The sequence below is a fragment of the Anser cygnoides genome, chromosome 2, assembly GCF_040182565.1.
Source record: "Anser cygnoides isolate HZ-2024a breed goose chromosome 2, Taihu_goose_T2T_genome, whole genome shotgun sequence".
Lineage (NCBI taxonomy): Eukaryota > Metazoa > Chordata > Aves > Anseriformes > Anatidae > Anser > Anser cygnoides.
In genome coordinates this window covers 162,468,853-162,488,295 of record NC_089874.1, presented here as the reverse complement: position 1 = coordinate 162,488,295, position 19,443 = coordinate 162,468,853, and the positions used below count along the sequence as shown (strand labels likewise).

Here is a 19,443-nt window from a genome sequence, read left to right as displayed (position 1 = left end):
TGCGTCCCCAAGGCCTGACCCTGTGCCCCCATGGCTCTGTATCCCTGCGTTCCCATAGCCCTGTGTCCCCCTGGCCCCGTATCCCTGTGTCCCCATACTCAGCTGTCCCCAGGGTCCTGTGGCTCCATAACCCTAAGCCACATGGTCCCATAGCCCTCTGTCCCCATAGCTCTGTGTCCTGCGTCCCCATGGCCTGACCCTGTGCATCCATGGCCCCGTTTCCCTGTGTCCCCAGGGTCCTGTGGCCCCATAACCCTATGCCACATGGCCCCATAGCCCTGTGTCCCCATAGCTCTGTGTCCTGTGTCCCCATGGCCTGACCCTGTGCCTCCATGGCCCTGTATCCCTGTGTCCCCATAGCCCTGTGGCCCCATAACCCTATGCCACATAGTCCCATAGCCCCGTGTCCCCATGGCCCCATATCCCTGTGTCCCCCTAGTCAGGCGTCCCCAGGGTCCTGTGTCCCCACAACCCTATCCCACATAGTCCCACAGCCCTGTGTCCCCCTGGCCTGTCCCCTGTGTTCCCATGGCCCCATATCCCTGTGTCCCCACAGCCAGGTGTCCCCATGGTGTTGTGTCCACATGGCCCTATGCCCCTTAGTCCCGCAGCTCCGTGTCCCCATAGCTCTGTCCCCTGTGTCCCCATGGCCTGTCCCCTGTGTCCCCACGGCCCCGTACTCCCACAGCCCTTCGTGCCACGTCCCCACGTCCCCATGTCCCCGTAGCCACGGGTCCCGCGTCCCCACAGCCCTGGTGGCCCTACCCTCCGCTCACACATCCCAGGCCAAAAACCCGCACCGGGGGTGTCCCCACCGCTGCTGGGACACGTCACAGGGACACCAAAGGGGCCGAGGTCCTCCCCCTTGGGGACACCACCCCCTCGGGGACATCCCCCACTCCGTGACCCAGCGCTGGGGAACCGGACCACGGCAGCGGGGTATAAATATTGGCTAAATAGATTTATTTTCATACAAAGAATACACAGATCCCCCCCCCCCATGGGGGCACCCCGACCCAGGGGACACCCCGAGATGTCCCCAGCCACTGTCCTGGTGTCACGGGGACCAGAGGTGACATTTTGGGGACGTCCCTGCCCTGTGCGTCTTTTTGGGGGCTCCGATGGATTCCCTCGATGGCGTTTTGTTTGGGAAATGCCCCGAACTGTGGGACTTACCTTCAAGGAGCGGCAGGATCTGTCCCCGTCCCCAGGTGACCCTGGGGACATCCCCATCCCCAGGTGAACCCGGGGACGTCCCCATCCCCAGGTGACCCCGGGGACGTCCCCAGCCACCCCAGGGCTGCCTCGGTGCCCGAATTTACCAGGTGCCTGCACTGGGCACCTCCCCGCTCTCCTGCGCTGGGGACATTGTCCGGATATTTTGGGGTCCCCCCCCCCCGTTCCCTCGTGCCCGTGCCGGGGACATCTCTGGACATTTTGGGGTCCCCTCGTGCCTTAATACTGTGCTGACACAGAGCCCCCCCCCCCTCCCCGCCCCCCCGCCATATGTACAGGCTGGATAAAAGAAGAAAATACAGATATTTATAGTGGGGGGGGTGGCGAAACACGCCCCTCTGCCCCCAAACGTCCCCCACGTCCTCATGCCGCCCCCCGTCCCCAGGAGGGAGGTGGCAGGACGGGGGTGGCTGGTCCTGCCCCACCCTGGACCAACTGGGGACCGGGAGAGCTCTTCCGTGCCTCAGTTTCCCCATCGGTCGCAGTGCTTGTCATTCCCCCCCCCCCCCCCCCCCAAACCCCCGAGGGAGGTGGGACGCGGGATGAAGAGGTGGCCACCCCGCCGGCACCCCCAGGGGACGTGGGGGACACGGGGTGGCACCGAGGCGTCTGAGATTTACACCGGAGCGTCCTCCGATGGGGAAACATCACCGGCAGACCAACGCAAAGCTCCCTTTTCCCTCCCCGGATTTGTCACGCCGCTGTCGCCCCGGCCCTGGGACCTTGGGCACCTGGGGGGCTCTGGGGGCTGGTACGGGGAGGAGGGGGTCCGGATCCGGCCCCAGCAGGAGAGGAGGTGGTGGGAGGCAGCGGGGTGGGGGGGGGTCCACGAGGGGCTGGTGGCCTTGAGCCCTCCTGGCTCAGCTGCGTTTGGTGACCAGCTGCCGGTCCCTCTTCTTCTTCTCCATCAGCCTGGGGGTGGAGCAGGGAGGCGGCGTTTAGGGACCCTCCTGGAAGGCACCTCCTCGAGTAGGGGGGTCCAGGGCAAGCGGGGGGGTGGGGGGGGGCACTCACTTGCGGTTTCGGACTTCGGTGAGCTCCATCAGCCGCTCCTGGGCCGCCCGCAGCTCGTCGAGGCGCTGCTGGTAGCGGGAGTCGCAGTTGTTGGTGCGCTCGTAGCTGGAGACCTGGCTGGAGAGCTCGCTGGCGCGGTCCCGCAGCTGCTGGATGGACGAGTAGAGGTTCTCCTCGTCTTCCTCCTGCTCCGACACAAGGGGATGAGGCTTTGGGAGCGGGTGGGGGACACCCCAGGACTGCTGCGGGTCGGGAGAACGAGGATCGGGGTCCCCAGGTTGGCCCCAACACCTGCCTTGGCATTGATGATCTCGATGTGGATGAGGAGGGCGGCGAGCTCCAGGTCCTCGGTGTAGCTGTTCTTCAGCGGCACCGACCGGTAGCCTGGACACGACACCACGGCAAGAGCTCAGCCTCTGGCAGGGTCCCAGCCCCTCACCGTGGCCGTGGTTGGGCCTCCAAGCGGCTGAGGTTGATGAAGATGATGGTGTGGAGGGAGGGGGGCGTACCTGTTTTGAGACCCTTGACGGGGAAGGTGGCTTGTGCCAAGAAGTTGGGGTCGCTGAACATGTCCTCCTCGTACACCACGAAGCGGAGGAAGGCAAACTCGGGGTTGTTGATGTCAAAGACAAACTGCTTGAAGAGCCACACGGGGTTGAAGCCGTTGTCGGCTAGGGGGTGAGGACAGAGCAAGGCTGGACACACGGACAGCACCAGCGCAGCACCATGGCTCCCCCATTAGGGGGAGATGCTTTTCCCCTTTGCTCCTCGTGAAACCCAGCCCCAACGGGACCCTGAAGGGCGTCCCGATGTCCCCACCTGTCCCCAGGACATAGGGGCTGAGTGGGGGCATCGCCCGCGTGGACCCTCACCTACGACATCCGTCTTGTTCTTGCTGTTGTCGTACTCAGAGCCACACACCTCCACCTCCACAAAGGGGCACACGATGCTCCTCCCGTTCTTGGGCAGGTGCCGGGCACCGAGGATCTGCAGGAGGAAGAGGAGGAGGAGGAAGAGAGTGAGGTCTGGCCATGCTGGCCCTGCGGTCAAGGAAGGACTCCTCGGGGTAGCCCTGTGGCTTGGCTGGTTTGGGCTTGCCAAAAGCTTCACGGCCATAATTAACCACACCACACCTTATTAATGACCTTGGGCTGGTTTTAGCCGTATCTGCAAAATGATTTGACAAACTTTTGCTTTGTCCATGCCGTGCCCAAGACTCAGATGCCTACGAACCAACTCGTCCCAGCTCTAACACCAAAAGGACCCAAAGGTTGGGTAAGGTGCTATTTTATCTCTATCTCACACTATTTTATCCTCTATCTCACTTTCACTCAGGTTGTGCTCAGCTCTGTGCAGTTGTGGGGTTCTCCCCCTGGAAAGATCACGCCACATGTGAGAAAGACCACCAGACCTAATGGATCATGGGATACTGAGCTTCACGAAGCAAACATGGGTCCGAAACATGTAAAAATTGACCCAAAACCCAGGAAGAACCGTGCCCCCATCTTGATGGTGACCGCCTTGGAACGGACTTGCCGTCCTTGCCCACTTGCCTGCAGCTGCACTGTGATGGGCTCCACGATCTTCAGGCTGTTCTTGTCAAAGGGGTCGAATGTTTCGTCCCTCATGATGTCGGGTTGCAGGACGTAGCCGCTGCGACCGCCGAGCATGAAGAGAGCCTGGTTCAGCTGCATCGGCTTGTCTGCCGCCGGGGGACAGAGCAGATCTGAGCCACGGGGCTCAGGGACCCCTTAGGGTCCCCGGGCAGAAGGTCCCTGAGCCCTGGCAAGCCCCCTGCTGAAAGCCCCCAACCCTGGGTAGAAGGATTTTGCACAAAACAACCAAGGGATATCCCCATCAAGGTGGGGACGAAGGTTGGAGAGCTCATCCAAACCCCCTCCAGCCATGAGACCGGTGGCTAAGCCACCAGGAATGTGAATTTTGGGGTGTCCTGTGGTGATGAGGATGATTTACCTGGCGTCTGGAAGTTGAGGGCCACCAGCTGGCTGCCGCAGATCCACATGGGCAGTGGGTCGTAGTTGGAGGAGTCCAGGCGCTGCCCTTTGGGGTAGATGCGGCTGAGCTGGCGCCGGTTGTACTGCAGGAACTTCTTGCCCTTGCTGCGGTTGGCGTACTTCTCCGCCTTGGTCTCCGGGAAGGAGGACATGTCCCGGTAGCACGCCTTGTCCGTCCCAATCTCTGAAAGCACCAAGGTGGCCATCAGAGGAGGACGTGGGGTTCTCTGGGAGCCCAGTGACCGCCCGGTTCCCCTCTACCCGGCTCTTCCCCTCCTGATGCCATCAGCCCCTTTCCCCAGCTCTTACTGTCCTCATCAAACGGCACCGGGCGGCAATACACGACCAGCTCGGAGAGCTCCAGGGCAATCTTCTTCCTCCGCTCCATGATCTTCCCCTCTTGCATCTGCACGAGGGAAAACAGGATCTGAAACTCTTTCTCTGCAGGGATACTGGGGACCATCCACCAGGCGACGGGGATGTCCACCACCATCCACTCTACATCCATCATCTGTCCACCACGGGATAGGACATCCCCCACCATCCACTTCTGGGGATGGTCCGTCCGTTGGCGTCCATCCGCCATGGGAAGGGGACATCCACCACCACCCGGTGTCCATCCCCTGGGGACAAGGATGTTCCCCCCCCCCACACCGGCTGCACCCCAGTGCCCCTCACCCTGGCGTCGGCGTTCTGCGTGGCCTCTCGGATCTTGGCCACCCACTCGCTGAGCTCCTCCTGCGTGTCCGCGGCCACGTCCAGCGACTGGGCTGCGTGGGACATCTGCTGGGAATGGATGGTGAAGACAAATGGTTTGGAGCTCCTCCCGTCTTTGGAGATAACTATAAGGACATCAGAGGGGGGCTTTACTTGAAGACATTCCCAACGGATGGCTCTGTGGAGCAAACGAAACCTCAGCGGTCCTGCTCCTGGGCCCCCGCCAGCCCTCCCCAGCACCCTCTTTGAGGGTCCTCCCCAGAATTGCAAACAGACAAGAAGCACAAGGTGGGCGAGGCAAACCCAAACACCCATTAAATTGTGGTCAGTCCCTGAAAACACGCTGGAAGGGAAAGCAGCAACCCAAAATGGTCTCTTTTGCCCCTTTTTATAAGGAGTGGTTTCAGCTTTTCACTCTGAAATGCATTTTCCTTTGAGCCAGGGGTAAATATCCCCCCCAAACCATCCAGACCTCTGAATCTCTCTGAATCCTTCCAAAATCAGCCAAATCCCTCTGAAATCAGCTCTAGATTGCCCCCAGCACATCATGCCAAGCACAAGGCCCTTCCTTCTCCCTGGCTTGGACATTTTTGCCAGCCGTGCCTCATTCCAGAGCTGCCAGCACCCATCAGCAAGTGGTTCACCACCAGCCACCCCCATGCGTGTGATGAATTTGGAGAGCCTCAATGCATGGTGCTGTGCTCCAGCTTGGGGCATGCACCACCCCAGGACGTTCCCCCAGGCCTGTTGGAGACGTGGTGGGGACACTCACCTACGTGGCAGGATGGCACGTCGATGAAGCCCTTCAGGAAGTTCCCCAGGGGGCTGTTTTCTGATGACTGCAAGAGAGGAAGGAAGAGGGAGAGGTAGGTGGTGGCCGAGCCTCCATCCAGCCCTCCAAATTGGCCAAGTCTGAGCAAAAGTCAAAAAAAAACACAGCATGGCTGGGGCCTGGAGCACCCCACAGCCTCCAAGAGTCCAGGTTGGACTGGTGCTGGAAGCATCTCAGGTGGCTTTGGTCTCAGGTGCATTGGAGAAGGGAGGTGACACGGGGACATCACACTCACAGCCTCATCCTGCTCCTGCGCCTGCGTGCTGACGATCTCCTCCACGTAGTTGGCTGGGAACCACAGCTGCTTCTTGCCCCCGTAGTCCCCCCGCCACCTGCAAGGGGTGAGAGGATCAAGGCAAGCGGACAAATTCTTGGGGGGGCAGGGGTGTTAACGCCGCATGCGATGCCGGGGAGCAGTCGGAGAAGGAAGGGAGGGGGACAGAAAAGAAGGCTGTTAAAACCCACCGCGGGAAGACCCGCAGGAAAACCCACCGCCCCTGCCCACCGTGATGCTGCCCAGGGCACGGGACCACCCTTACCAGCCCCCGTCCTGCTTGTCGACGTTGTGGATGATGGCCTGCTTGCAGAACGACAGCTCGTCCTCCCGCTGCGCTTTGTAGTCGTAAAGAGCCTTCACCGTGCACTAGGCCACCAGGGAGAGGGACACACGTGTCACCACCCAGCCTGGGATGCCCAGCTTGGGGATGCGGACGGGCAACGCTGCCTGCTCAGCCCCCACAACGACGCACGGGGGCTCTCATGACCCAGGGTTAGCACTCTTGGGTGTCCGACCCCCCCAAACAATATCCCTCAAAAGCCCACGCCAAAAGTGAGACGTGTTAGAGAGGACAAGAGGTGCCCATGGTTCCATGCAACCACCACGTTCCTCTTCTGGGTTCCCGATGTTTTTTCCTGTTTCACTCGAGGGGTTTACCCCCTGACTTTCCCACACACCCTGGAAGAACCCCCCTTTAGGTTAAGTCTTCCCATGTCTGATCTCAGCCTGAGGGCTGTTTTGCTGCAAAAGGACTTTGAAAGCGCAGCAGTGCTGGCCCATGGGATTGTAGGGTCACAGGGAAGGGACCTCAGGGCTCCTGCAGGGTCAGCTCCGAGACCAGCCTGGTTCTGAAAACCTCCAAGGATGGAGACTGCACCAGCTGGGAAATGACCCTAAAGCTGCTCTTTTTGGGTTCTCCCCAGTGCAAAGGGTCCCATCAGGGCTTCCTTGCTGTTGGGGCAAACTTTTGCTAGGTTCCTGGCTGGGCTTCCAGACCTGTCCCCTCCCCACCGTGATGCTGGAGCTCAGACTGTCCCCAAGTGATGGGGAGGTGGGAAGGTTCCCACCAGCATTGCTCAAGGGTCAGAGAAACACAACAAAATATCACAGCTTCTCAGGTTCATGGTGGTGGGGGAACCCTCCAGGAGCCCCAGCACCAGAATCACTATGTCCCACCACCCTGCACCTTCTGGGGACACCAGCTCAGCCTCTTACCCTGGCCATCGGCATCTTGTTGGCCTCCACGTAGAAGTGGGGTGTCCGCACCTCGTACAGAGCTCCGTAGTCCAGCTCCTGCAAGGAGAGACATCAAGGCAGGTCACCTGGCCGTGGGGACACTGAGGGAACACTGATGAAGCTGGGCCACCATGTGTGGCTGAGAGGAGGCTGACAAGGACCCAATATCCCTTTAAAACTCATCGAATGGGACTTATGTTTGGCACAGATGCCTGGCCATAGCCAGGGGCAATGCCAGTGGAGTACAACTTGGCTGGTTTGTGTTGGCCTTTAGGGAAATCTCCTTTGTTGTCCCAGAGGCTGGAGATCTTCCCACCTTGATGGAGATGGGGATGGATTGCATGGCACAGAGCCCCCGTCCCCACTGTCCCCACCACTGGGAGCACTCACGGTGGTGCCCATCTTCTCCAGGGTCTCCTCGTTGATGGGGTAGCGCAGCTTCATCTTACGGTACAGCGGGTGCTTCTCGTAGTAGCTGACGAGGTCCACGAGGCTCTCGAACTCAGCCGAGCTGCCCAGCATGAAGAGCCGGCCCTCCTGCTGGATGCGGCAGTGCTTGATCTTCCCCTCCGCCCTGGGGCCAAGAGAGCCGGGGGGGGGAAGCTGTGAGGGGTGGCCGGACCCCAGCTCAAAAAAGGGGGGACGGGCAGGAGGTAAATCAGTGTGGGGTGCTGCTGGTGTGACAGCCCTGAGGACGTGGCTTCACCGTCACCGCAGCCAGGGTGTCCCTCCCATGAGAGCAGCACGCAGACGTAGCATCCCCCACAGAAGCACAGAGTGATGGAGGTTGGAGGCACCTCAGGGCCATCAGGTCAACCCCCGCCACAGCAGGGTGCCCAGCCCCGAGGCCTGGTGGGTTTGGGGAGCCCCCAAAGAGGAGCCCCCAGCCCCTGGTCCCAGCTCCGGCAGTGCTGCCTGGGGGCCAGGGGGAGCCTCCCGGGCTCCAGGCTGGGCCCGCGGCCTCCGCTGCTGGCCCCGGGCCCCCCTGAGCAGAGCCCGGCCCCGGCCTCTCGCACCTCCCTGCAGGGCCGCAGGGACGTGGGGGAGCTCCCCCGGAGCCTCCTCCTCTCCAGGGCGAGCAGCCCCAGCTCTCGCAGCCTCTCCTCACGGCAAGGGGGCTCCAGGCCCTGACACGCCTTGGGGCTTTGTGCTGGGCTCTCCCCAGTGTGCCCAGGTCCCTCCAGGACTGGGGGCCCAGTGCTCCCCAGTGCCAGGGAGGCCGCACTCACCGGAAGGAGATGGCGTAGGAGTTGGGCTCGCTGCGCTTGCGCACCAGGAAGGCTCCGTCCCGCGGGACTCGCATCAGCATGTGCTCAGCCTGCAGGCGCGTCAGGCTGGCGTGGTACCACCTGGGCAGGCACAAGAAGGAGGCAGAGGGCTGGCAATGGCATCCCCGCGTCCCAGGGAGCGTCCCAAATGTGACACCAGCTGTATCAGGGTCGGCACAGGGAGGGATGAAGATGGTGGACCCAAGGCAGGAAAAGAGATGGAAAGAGAGGGTGGACCCAAGGGTGGGACAAGTGGTGGAAGAGGATGGTGGACCCAAGGGTGGGACAAGTGGTAGAAGAGGATGGCAGACCCAAGGGACCAGGGGCCAGGCTTCACACTCACTCTTTGCTCTCGTGGGCGTTGGGCTGGGGCACAGGGTCAGTGAGGCGCATCTCGAACTCGTTGCAGCGGAGCGGCACCTCGCGGTAGTGGCAGATGAGGCTGTAGAGGCTGTCAAAGACCAGGTTGTCCGTCAGGTAGAACTTGGTGGCACCAGCCTCCTGCCGCGAGTGGATCCGGCAGTGCTGCACGCGGTTTGACCTCCTGCCATGGGGGGACAAGACGGGAGCGAGTCAGTTCACATCCATGACCATGCCACGTTGCGTTTGGGGCTAATCTGGGTCAGGGCACCACACAATGCTCAGAAAGGTGGCTTTTCCCTCAAAACTTTATTTCTGCCACCAAACTGAGGCCTGCTGGAGGCAGCCACCAGATGCCTGGTGGCTTGGGGAAGGTGTGATCCTGCTTTCCACCCCATGGGGACCAGACCAGGCCTCCTACCAGAAGGAGAGGGTGTAGTCGCCCACGAAGGTCTCGCTTTCGCGCACCAGGAAGGTGCCGTCCTTGCCGCCCGTCTCGGTGCAGTACTCGTGCAGCAGCTTCTCGGCGATCTGCCGCCCGTCGCGGCCACCCCCCAGCTTCCCGTGGAACCACTTCTCCGTGAAGTGCAGCTCGTTGTTGTTGAACTCCTGCAAGTCCACGCAGAGACCAGAGACACCCCAAGGTCAGTGTCCTCCTGGACAGCCGCCGTCGACAAGGGTATTGCCACCTTCTCCCCATTGTTGTGGAAATCCTGCCCCCCACGCACCTCCTTCTGCTCCACCTCCTCCTCGTCCTCATTGAACTGGTAGCGGGACGTTTCCTCTGAGTAGTAGATCTTGTTGCTCGTCAGGACAAAATAATGCGGGCTCCAGGTCTGGGACGGAGGAAGAGCATCACCAAGGCAGGAAGGATGGTGGCATGGAGGCATGGGGCATTGAGACCCCCGTTTCTGCCTTGCATCCCTCTGCGTGGCATTGCACCAGTACCCCACGCCCACCCCAAAGCCTGGTGCTCTCCCCTGCTAGGGCATCCCCATCTGACAGGTCCTGCTCTGCCCCCAGCCATCAACGGCAGAGACACTTACGTGGTCGATGGGGTCTTCGAGGTAGAGGATGCCGTTCTTGATGGAGTTGCTGATGTCATTCTCTGAGTAACTGGCAGTGGAGACCTCCTCATACAGATTCCCTTCGACCAGTTTTTTGTGCTGGGGACAGGCCAGGAATGGGAACTCAGCAGGGGGCACGGTGTCCGCGTCATGCTGAGATCCCAGCCCTAAGTATCCACAGGTCCACCGTCACCACCACCTCCCATTCCCTACAGATCTCCCCTTGCACAGAACCCTCACATCCCACTGCCTGTGCATGGAGAGAGATTGCTTCTAAGACCCAAGATCTGGGGCTGTCCCTCCCAGCCCAATGCAGTCCTTGTCCCTCCTGCAAAGAAGGGCTTTGGGGTGGTGCCTGGCTCCACACCTTGATTAGGATCTTCTTCTTGAGCTGGGTGGGCGAGGGCAGCTCATCAGCATTGATGTCAACTGGCTTGGTGAGCAGCATGTCCCCAAAGACCTTTTTGAAGTGCGAAGCCATGTTCCTCTGCTGGACGATGCTGCAGTGGTCTTCAATGGAGAGGATGATGGGGAACCTGGAGGAAGCAGGTGGGAAAGGTGGCTTGGGATGAAGATGAAGGAGAGGGGGAATTTGAGCAGCGGTTGCCTGCCCAGCCCAAAATTGGTCTGTTTTGGGGGAGCCAGGGCTTACTCGGATGTGACAAATGCGTGCTCCTTGATGGTGTGCAGCACATCCAGGAACTTGATCTTGGAGGTGAGCGTGTGGCCATGGTAGATGATGGGGAGATCATCCGGGCCATCCCAGCAGTCCACTGAAGGGGGAGACACCTTGGTTAATGCATACTGGCCACCAGCTGCACCAGAACGGTGTTTTTGGGACCCCAAAAGACATTGGAAGGCTCCCCTCTCCCTTTTGCCATGGGATGGGTGCGGGGGATGGTCCATCTGATGCAACGTGGGGTGCTGGGGGGGCTCTGCATCACTGCAGGGTGCTGGGGGGGTGCGGGTGGGACTCACACTCGATGCAGCGGCAGCCCATGCGCAGGCAGCGGGCGTACGCCTCCAGGGAGGACTCGCTGGAGAACTGGTCCCCTGTCAGGTACCTGTGGAGGAGCGAGAGGGATGCTCAGCGGCTGGGGCTGCCCTGGCCAGGAGGGGATGCTCGTGGGGGTCCCCGAGGTGAGCCCACCCCATCCTTACGTGTTGTGGGAGGAGGAGATCCAGTACTGGGACAGAGGGTGGTTCATCTCCTCGGGCACCACGCGCTCGTACTTGGGGTCCATCACCATGTTCTCCTTGGAGAAGAGGTAGGTGAGGAACTGGGGGTGGAAGCAGAGAGGTCAGGGCTCGCTGGGGATGAGGAGGTCTTCCTGGGCAGGTGCCGCACGGGGCCACCCACCTCATCCAGCTGGAAGGAGGGGTCTGCTGCATCGCTGGAGCCATCCTTGAGGTAGGAGCACATGTAGTCCCGCACCATGCCCACGTCGCTGGCCCAGGGCTCCTGGGGTGCAAACACGGCTGCTGTTACGGGGGGAGCCACGGCGGTGCAGCAGCTGGGCTGGGGCATCCCATGGGAATCCTCGAGACTGGGACCGAGAGGGGTCCCCGAGGGGTCTCAGAGGGCAACCAACCTTCTGGTCGTGCAGCAGGAACTTCTGGAAGTCGTAGAGGGAGACCTGGCAGAGCTCGGGGCGGTCCACGTTCCTGGGGCACAGAGGGGCCGTCAGGGGAACTGGGTGCAGGAGCTGGGGCAGACCCCACCGCTTCCCACCCACGGCTCAGCCCCTGATGTCCCCATCTCCTGCCCTGCTCCTGCCCACAGCAGAAGCTGGGAAAGGGGCTCGGGAAAGAGTAGCCCAGGGGCAGCCCGAGCTGCTGGGGGCTGGCGGTGCAAACACTCCCAGTGGCACCCCATGACCTGGGAGAGGTGGGCTCGAGGATGCCCAAGGATGTGGGGAAGCAGGCGGCAAACTATGCCACTGCATCCCCTGGCACTGCAGCCTGTGCCAGTGCCTCACCGCCCTCAGAGCGAAGAATTTGAGGTGAGCATCCCTGTTCTCGTTTCTGCTCCCATCTCCCTTTGCATTCCCACTCACATTCCTGCTCACGTTTCCGCTCCCATCCTTTCTCCCACCCCTTCTCCCATCCCCTGCACCTCAGACCACCCTTGCCTTCCCCACTCCCCGCACCCCACGCCTGCGCGGAGGGCACTGGGCGATGCTCCAGGGATGCACGCATCCACCAGGACCTCCTCTCTCCCTGGGCTTGCCCACTTGACATCTCCCACGCTCGGTGGTGGGGCTGGATGGGAGCCGTGGGGCTCCTGGTACTCACCGCAGGGGGAAGGAGAGCTCCAGCTGCTCGATGACCTGCAAGGCAAAGGGGAACGGGGCTGAGACTGCCGGGGATGCATGTATGGATGCTCAGGAGGATGGATCGCGGCTCTTACCGACTTCTGCGCGTCGAACATCAGGTTTTTGTAGAACTGGATGAAGTGGGAGAAGGTCATCTCGTTCCTGGCTTCCACCTCCTGTGGGGCAGGGTGTGAGAGAGTGGGGCTGGCGTAGGGACATCCAGCGACAGCGGGGCCGGCTCCAGCCCTGCTGCGGGGACTCGAAGCCCCCGCTCCCCACAAAGCTGGGGGCCTTACCACGAGCTTGTCCCGCAGGAACCTCATGTTGGGCACGCGGTAGTTCACCTGGGGCAGCATGGCCTTCAGGTCCTTCACCGTGATGCTGCGGGAGGGTGAGCTGGTGTCAGGGCACCGACCGGAGCCACTGGGACCCCAGGGGACTCCCACAGAGGACGGAGCCCCCAGGCCTACCCCAAATCTCATCACCAGCCCTGGCTCTGGCCTGGGGTTCCCGCTCTGCCGGGCTATGGATCCCTGCAAGGGCACAGAGCTCTCTAATTTTTTAGAGGAAGCATTTTTGCCCTTTTTCTTTATAATTTAGAGGGGTCTGGTGTGAGCGTGAGAGTCCTGAGCAAAGGGTCGGGGACAGGGACTCTGCTGCTGGGCGTCTGTCACATCTGGATACCATAATTATCCCTATCCCCATCGTCATAATTAAGTCCACATTCCCTTGCTTTGTGGTTTTTGTTTGTTTATTCGTTTTTTACTATATCAATATGATGTTTATGGGGTGCGTTAATGGCCCATCCCCTCCTGGTGCTGCAGCAGGCGTGGGGACATTTGGGTCCCTGCAGTCCCTACAGCAGCGAGTAAGGGATCTGCACTCCAGACTCTGTTTTCAGGTGCCTTTGAGCACCCCAAATAAACCAACGCTGCCTCGCCCCACATCCCCTGCTCCCAGCCTCCGGATTTGGGGCACAGCTGGGAGGATACGGCCCCGTCCAAGGCCAGCAAAGCCTTTTGGTTTGCAGGGTGAGGCCAGGGCGTTGCGGCATTTTGGCATTTCCCAAACTTTCGCCCTTTGGTAAAACATCCCTGGCAGAAGGATGGAGACATTTTGGCTGTTGCATGCCGAGACCATCGTCTGCTTCCCCGCGTGGTGCTCACCTGCCTTCCCGCGACCGGTCCATCCCATCAAACTGTTTCCTCAGCCACCTGGGCGGAAGGGAAGGACAGACGGACAGCGCTCAGCCTGGGGGACCGAACCCAGGGGGGGCGTTCCGTCCTTCCAGACCCCCAGCTGGGGACGCAAGAAATGGGACCGACCGTCCCTCCTCACCTCTCGATCTGCAGCGGGGTCTGGGCTTTCTGGGTGTCCGCCACCAGCCAGTTGAGGCCCGTTATCCACAGGTTGATGTCCTCCTCGCAGAAAGCTGGAGGAGGAAGAGGAGGGTGGTGAAGTCGGGATGGGGAAGATGGGACGCTGGGCTGGAACTCAGCACCCCCAGGATGGCCACAGGGTGAGCGGGGACCACGCACCGGCCACGCTAAGCGTCCGCAGCCTGAAGTCCATCCCGTAGAGGATGATGAAGCACATGGTGAAGTCGAGCTTACGGGCATCCTCGGGGTAGCGCTCAAAGTCCCGCGAGTTCTTCCCCAGGCGGATCTCCTTGATCTCCCGGATGTCAACTGCGGGGACAGAGGGACACGGGACTGTCCCCTTGCTGCCCGGCCACCACGGAGCCACGCGTGGGGCTCGGGGAGGCTGTGGGAGGTGGGACTGCGTGGAGACCACGTCTCCTCTGGGGAACCTTGTCCCCAGGACGGGACATCCCCGTGGTACTGCCCCACGGTGCTGGGATGGCGCTGTGGGTGCTGTGGCCGCGTGTCCCCCAGGGGAGACGTCCCCACAGCCCTGCAGTGACGTGTCCGCTAGGAGGTGGGTGCCACGTGTCCTTCAGGGAGACGCGTCCCCAGAACGGGACATCCCGGTGGCACTGCCTGCTGCTGCTGGGTCCATGTGTCCTCCAGGGACCTGTGTCCCCAGGATGGGGTGTCCCTATAAGCGTCTGACAGCACCATGGGTACCGTGGCCACATGTCCCCAGGAAGGGGTGTCCCCGCGGTGCCGCCCACCACCAGTTTCCCAGCTCTGCGGGTGCCACGTGTCCTCCGATCTCGGCCTTTCCCGTCCCGGCCCTACGGTCCCTCCAGCCACCTTCCCCTCTCGGAGACAAAGCCAGCCCTGGGACGGGCTGAGCTCGTCTTTTAATAGAAGACGTCTGCCCAAAGGTGGCAATTTGCAGCCCGGACCGCAGGGCGTTTCTTTCCTGCCGCGCTGCTCTCTCATTATCTCGCTATATAAAGCCCGGCCGGCGGCAGGAGGGCTGGGTTTCCGGACCGTGGTCTTCCTCACCACCATGCCGCCAAGGGGGGATTTCCATCCCCCGGTTGCGCACAGCGGACACGTCCGGTGGTGGGAGCAGGATAATAATATTCGGGTATCGATTCCGACACTCGAACCCATCCCTCTTCCCACGGGCATTGCTCCCGAGCAGCGTGAGGCTGAGCCTTGGCTCCGGAAAGGGCTTTGTGTGGCTGAGGGTGGCCGGACACCACGCAGGGTCATTGTCCTGCAGGAAATGGGTCATTTCCCGGAGAATTTCCAGCCCGGCTCCGGCTGCTTCCTACGGTGGCGGTGGGGATGGGTGCAGGGTGCCGGAGCGGAGGGGAAAAAGCTGGACGACGTGTGGAAGGATAAGGGACGGGGGGAGAAATCGGGCTGATTCAGTGAAAGCCGCGGGAAAAGAGGTGCGGGATAGTTTTTCTTGGCGGAAAAGGCTCTGGAAAACACTGGCGGCTTTATCCAGCCTTCCCTCGGAGGAACGCGAGCCAACTTTGGCGGGCCAGGGCAGGCTGCGAGCGCTCGGCGGCAAAGCGATGCTCGGGGGGTCTGCACCCACGCGTGTGATTTTGGGAAATGAAAGCTGGCTGCCATCCTCAGCGCGCAGACCCGTGGCTCACGGCTAAAAACAAACTTACGGTGGTGTCCTGAGCTCAACTGGGTGGGTATTTGGGGCCAGACACCCTTTTGTAGGATAGGAACTGGGTGTATGCCCCTGGACATGCCCGTGGCAGGGCACGGCAGCGGGGTGAGATGCTGGGGGCTCTGCCGATGGGTGCTAACACAGCCAGGACCCGGTGTTGGCCCCCAGCCTCCCGGCGAGGGAGCAGCGTGCAGCACAATGCAACGCGCTGGCGGCTTCCTGGAAACCACATCTGCAGCGGATTTGCAGCGATCATGGCAGAAGTATGTCTCCAAACTCCTCCCTGCATTGTCTCCGGGGTCCCGGTGATTAAAACACGCTGGAAGCCAGTTCCAGCTGCGAAAATCCCTTTTCTCTTCTCATGCAAAGCGAGCAGAACGTTACAAAGGCTTTACACGTAGGGGCGGCGTGGCTCCGAGGTGCTGTAGGCCCAGGGTCTGCCCAGCAGCTTTTAGCCACGATAAGAGCCTGGGATTTTCCCGAACGCAGGAGAGGAAAGCAACCAAGGTGGCTGGAGGGAATCCGGAGGGCTGGGGAATGCCACTGGCCTGGGAAGTGCCACGGGGTGGTTGAGTTGTGTCCCCTCGGGGGTCGCCTTGGCCCTTCCTTTGGGAGCCCCTGTACGAAGGACCGGGCGGTCACATCCCCGAGGGCTGCCTGTGATGTTGAGAAGCTGATTTAAAACCTGAAATAAAAGATTTTTTTTTCCCCAGGCCAGAGGTGTGAAACCACGCCTGGGTTTTCTCCTCCCGGCACCATCCCATTTCTAATTGTCAGGTGTTGGCAAGGACGAAGGTGTGAGTCCCAGTTAGCCACCACCACTGCAAAGCAAGCTGCGAACCACCCCTCCAAAATGTTTTTTGGGGTCGCCAGGGACTGGAAACAATCTGGGAAGTGACAAGTTTTGGAGGCAATGCCAGACGCCACGCTCTCCTGTAGCTCTTAACCTTGAAGCTGTAGAGCATCTCCTTGCTGCTCTAGGGGACCCCATCCGCGTGGCCACGCGTCCAACAGCAGCTTAATGAAGCGTGTAATTAGCCTGCAGGGCGCGGGGTATCTCCAGCAGAACCAGGATCCCCACCCTGCCTCGTAACAGAGACATCAGCTTTGTAGGATGTCTCGCTAATCCCTTCTCAAGCCGGGTGAGAAGAGAGGATTTGAAATGGCCCGGGCAGGCGTGAGGTCGGGCATGGGCTGGGAGCGAAGCTGAAGGTCCCAGAGCCTCTGAAAAATCCCAAATGGGGCTGGAGCAGGTTGGTAAAGGTGCTCCAGCCCCACGCCAGGACTGGGATTGCTCCCAGCCCCGGCTGGAGACGCAGGTGTTGGGGTTAGATGGAAGAATTATAACATTTCTAGGACTTTTCCTTTTTTTTTTCCCCCCTCTTGGATGACCGCAGAGGATGCTCACGCGCTCCCTGAGGGGGGGTTTTGGGGTTGCCGTGTGGGAGATGCCAGGCACTGATGGGGAAACTGAGGCAGGAGCTCTGTGTCAAGGGGAAAGCAGCGCCGAGTTCCTGACCTGGCTGTGTGCGGTGCTCCCGAATGAAAACAAGGAGCCGGAAACGCGCTATTTCCGCCAGCAGGGAACGAGCTCTTCCCTGCAAAGGCCATGGGGGAACAAACCTGCGGGGGACATCAGCCGGCCACGGGGGACCAGCCGGTCCCCTCCCAACGTCCCTTTGTGCGTGGTGACACCCCGCCAGCTGGCGCTCGGCCCCCAAATCCCCTCTCCCCAAAGGGAGAGCCCAGGCCTTCCTCCCCTCGCCTTGCCCCTCTCCTCCTCCGTGCGTGGAGCTCAGCGGGGGAAATTTGCTTCCCCAAGGGCTCCCGAGCAGGTCGGGACAAGCTCACGCCATGCTCCCGCTGCTGTGTCTGCGTCCCAGGGGGACGAGACGCTGCTGTCCGCCCGTGAGGGTAGGGCTCAGGGTCACCCCAATCCCGTATTCAGCCGAATTTCAGGAGTTCAAGTCTCAAAGTTAGATTTTACCAAGTAACGAGCAAAAAGGCACGGCTGGGTGTAATGCAGAGCCCCTCTAGGTGCCTGGTGGCTGTAGGACACAGCCTACAAGACACCAGAGAATCCACAGGGCGATTTTACGGGTCCCTGCTGCCTCCAGTCCCCACCAGCCTGGACACCATCCAAATTTCGCATTTCAGCCCCGTCTACGCTGCATGGGGCCACCACCATGACCACCCCACCCAGCTGCCTTCCCCAGGAGCCCGAGCACGCGGTGGGCAGCGAGGTCTGGTGCCATTTTGGGGGTCAAAAACACCCCCAGCGGGAAAGGCAGCAGATGGTCCCTTTACCCCCTTTTGTAAGCAAAGGTATAAAACCCCAGGACTGACACGGCTGCTGCCGTTCAAGCCCCGTGGCATTTTAGGGGCCAGGGGAGCTGGAATGGAGGAGGCGAGCGCATTTGCACCTCTGGGCATCCCACCATGGCCAGGCATCCCACTGTGGCAGAACATCGCATCGTGGTAGAACATCCCACCGTGGTAGGATATTCCACCATGGTAGGACATCCCAGTATGGCCAGGCGCCCCAAAGCCTGGTATCCCACCACATTTGGGCATCCCATCGGGGTAGAACATCCCACCATGGCCACACACCCCACCGCAGCAGATCACCCCACCGTGGTAGGACATCCCACCATGGTAGAATATCCCAGTATGGCCAGGTGCCCCAAAGCCAGGCATCCCACCACATCTGGGCATCCCAACGGGGTAGATCATCCCACCGTGGTAGAACATCCCATCCTGGTAGAACACCCCACCATGGTAGGACATCACAGTATGGCCAGGCACCCCAAAGTCAGGCATCCCACCACATTTGGGCATCCCATCGGGGTAGAACATCCCACCATGGCCACGCACCCCAACCGCAGCAGATCACCCCACCGTGGTAGGACATCCCACCATGGTAGAATATCCCAGTATGGCCAGGTGCCCCAAAGCCAGGCATCCCACCACATCTGGGCATCCCAACGGGGTAGATCATCCCACCGTGGTAGAACATCCCATCCTGGTAGAACACCCCACCATGGTAGAACATCCCAGTATGGCCAGGTGCCCCAAAGCCTGGTATCCCACCACATTTGGGCATCTCACCGGGGTAGAACATCCCACCATGGCCATGCACCCCACCGCAGCAGATCACCCCACCACGGCAGGACATCCCACGGCGACCACGCACCCCGCCAGCACGTCCCCAGCTGCTGCCACCAATACTCACTGTCCCCTTCCACCTTCTCAGGCGTCCGGCTCCAGATGATCTGCCGGGTCTCCAGCTTCACCTGGAAGGTCCTTCGCTCCGGCCTCTGCGACTTCTTCTGGTAGAACAAGGTGAGGACGGTGCCCATCTCCAGGCAGCGGAGGATCCTGCCCATGTCCCCCGCCTCCATCCTGCCGTCCTCCAGAAAGCCATTGACGCTGTTGAGCCTGGACACGGACATCTTCACTGCGTGGCCATCGCCCGCCGGAGCCGCAGAGCCGGGGTTGTCTCATGCATGAAGGGACGAGCCCGCCGGGAGGGAAAAAACGAAGCCTCCCCGGGGATTTGCTCCGAGCACGGGTTTCCTCTGCTGCCGACTTCCCCGGTGTTGGGGAAGGAGGGTTGGGCTGGAGGCGCCGCGACCTTCTCGCCGAGCGGCCCCAGCTCCGGCGTTGGCATCCAGCGGTGGCAGGGACAAGACGGGTGACGGCTTCAGAGCCGGAGGGCTACAAACCATCCGGCCAGCGCAAGGCCTCGGGGACGGGGGCACCTTGGCGGGCAAAAAGAGGGAGAGGGCGGAAAAAAATGCCACGGGAGCGAGCGCCCCGAAAAAAGCAAAGTCACCCCAAAAGCACCCGAGCGGAGCCAGAGGATCCCCGGCCTCCGTGCAAAGCGGGGAGAAGGGTGCGGAGGGGAGGCGAGGGGCTCGGGGTGCCCAGCCCAGGGTGTGGGGTCGGCGGGGACCCCCGGGGAGGGATGCGGGTGGTGGGTTTTTGGGGTGGGGTGAGGGGAGGGGGGTGGGGGGTTTGCTCTCGCCGGTCGCCCGCTGCCCCTCTCCGCTCCTTAATTT

At 61.2% G+C, this 19,443-nt stretch overlaps 1 protein-coding gene across 3 annotated transcripts; it reads right to left on the bottom strand.

Moving 5' to 3' along the window:
* Positions 1-942: 942 nt before the first annotated feature.
* Positions 943-19,369, bottom strand: LOC106042207 (1-phosphatidylinositol 4,5-bisphosphate phosphodiesterase gamma-1-like). Of its 3 annotated transcripts, XM_048050065.2 has the most exons (32): positions 18,615-19,369; positions 13,876-14,025; positions 13,676-13,769; positions 13,504-13,551; positions 12,634-12,718; positions 12,433-12,513; positions 12,318-12,352; positions 11,615-11,687; positions 11,383-11,484; positions 11,184-11,302; positions 11,001-11,086; positions 10,675-10,795; positions 10,390-10,558; positions 10,002-10,121; positions 9,684-9,791; positions 9,377-9,564; positions 8,939-9,139; positions 8,557-8,676; positions 7,718-7,901; positions 7,307-7,384; positions 6,354-6,457; positions 6,050-6,146; positions 5,755-5,821; positions 4,944-5,107; positions 4,575-4,671; positions 4,225-4,449; positions 3,804-3,952; positions 3,123-3,237; positions 2,760-2,921; positions 2,546-2,634; positions 2,251-2,435; positions 943-2,148 (listed from the first exon to the last, which is right to left on the bottom strand). In XM_048050065.2, the coding sequence occupies exons 1-32, from the start codon at positions 18,832-18,834 to the stop codon at positions 2,097-2,099; spliced, it is 3,888 nt and encodes a 1,295-aa protein (XP_047906022.1). In that variant the 5' UTR covers positions 18,835-19,369; the 3' UTR covers positions 943-2,096. The 3 variants fall into 3 exon arrangements, 1 of the variants encoding a protein (XP_047906022.1); XR_001210973.3 differs by lacking the exons at positions 943-2,148; positions 2,251-2,435; positions 2,546-2,634; positions 2,760-2,921 and adding an exon at positions 5,136-5,160 and having other exon boundaries at positions 4,944-5,051; XR_001210974.3 differs by lacking the exons at positions 943-2,148; positions 2,251-2,435; positions 2,546-2,634; positions 2,760-2,921 and adding an exon at positions 5,136-5,160 and having other exon boundaries at positions 4,944-5,048.
* Positions 19,370-19,443: the final 74 nt, after the last annotated feature.

Bases quoted from the DNA above. Each gene is read 5' to 3' on its own strand.
- LOC106042207 (XM_048050065.2), bottom strand. From the start codon at position 18,834: ATGTCCGTGTCCAGGCTCAACAGCGTCAATGGCTTTCTGGAGGACGGC. The intron at 14,026-18,614 runs GTGAGTATTGGT...CTGTCCCCGCAG, and splicing joins TGAGAAGGTGGAAGGGGACA to TTGACATCCGGGAGATCAAG. The intron at 12,719-13,503 runs GTGAGCACCACG...ACCCTCCCGCAG, and splicing joins GACCGGTCGCGGGAAGGCAG to CATCACGGTGAAGGACCTGA.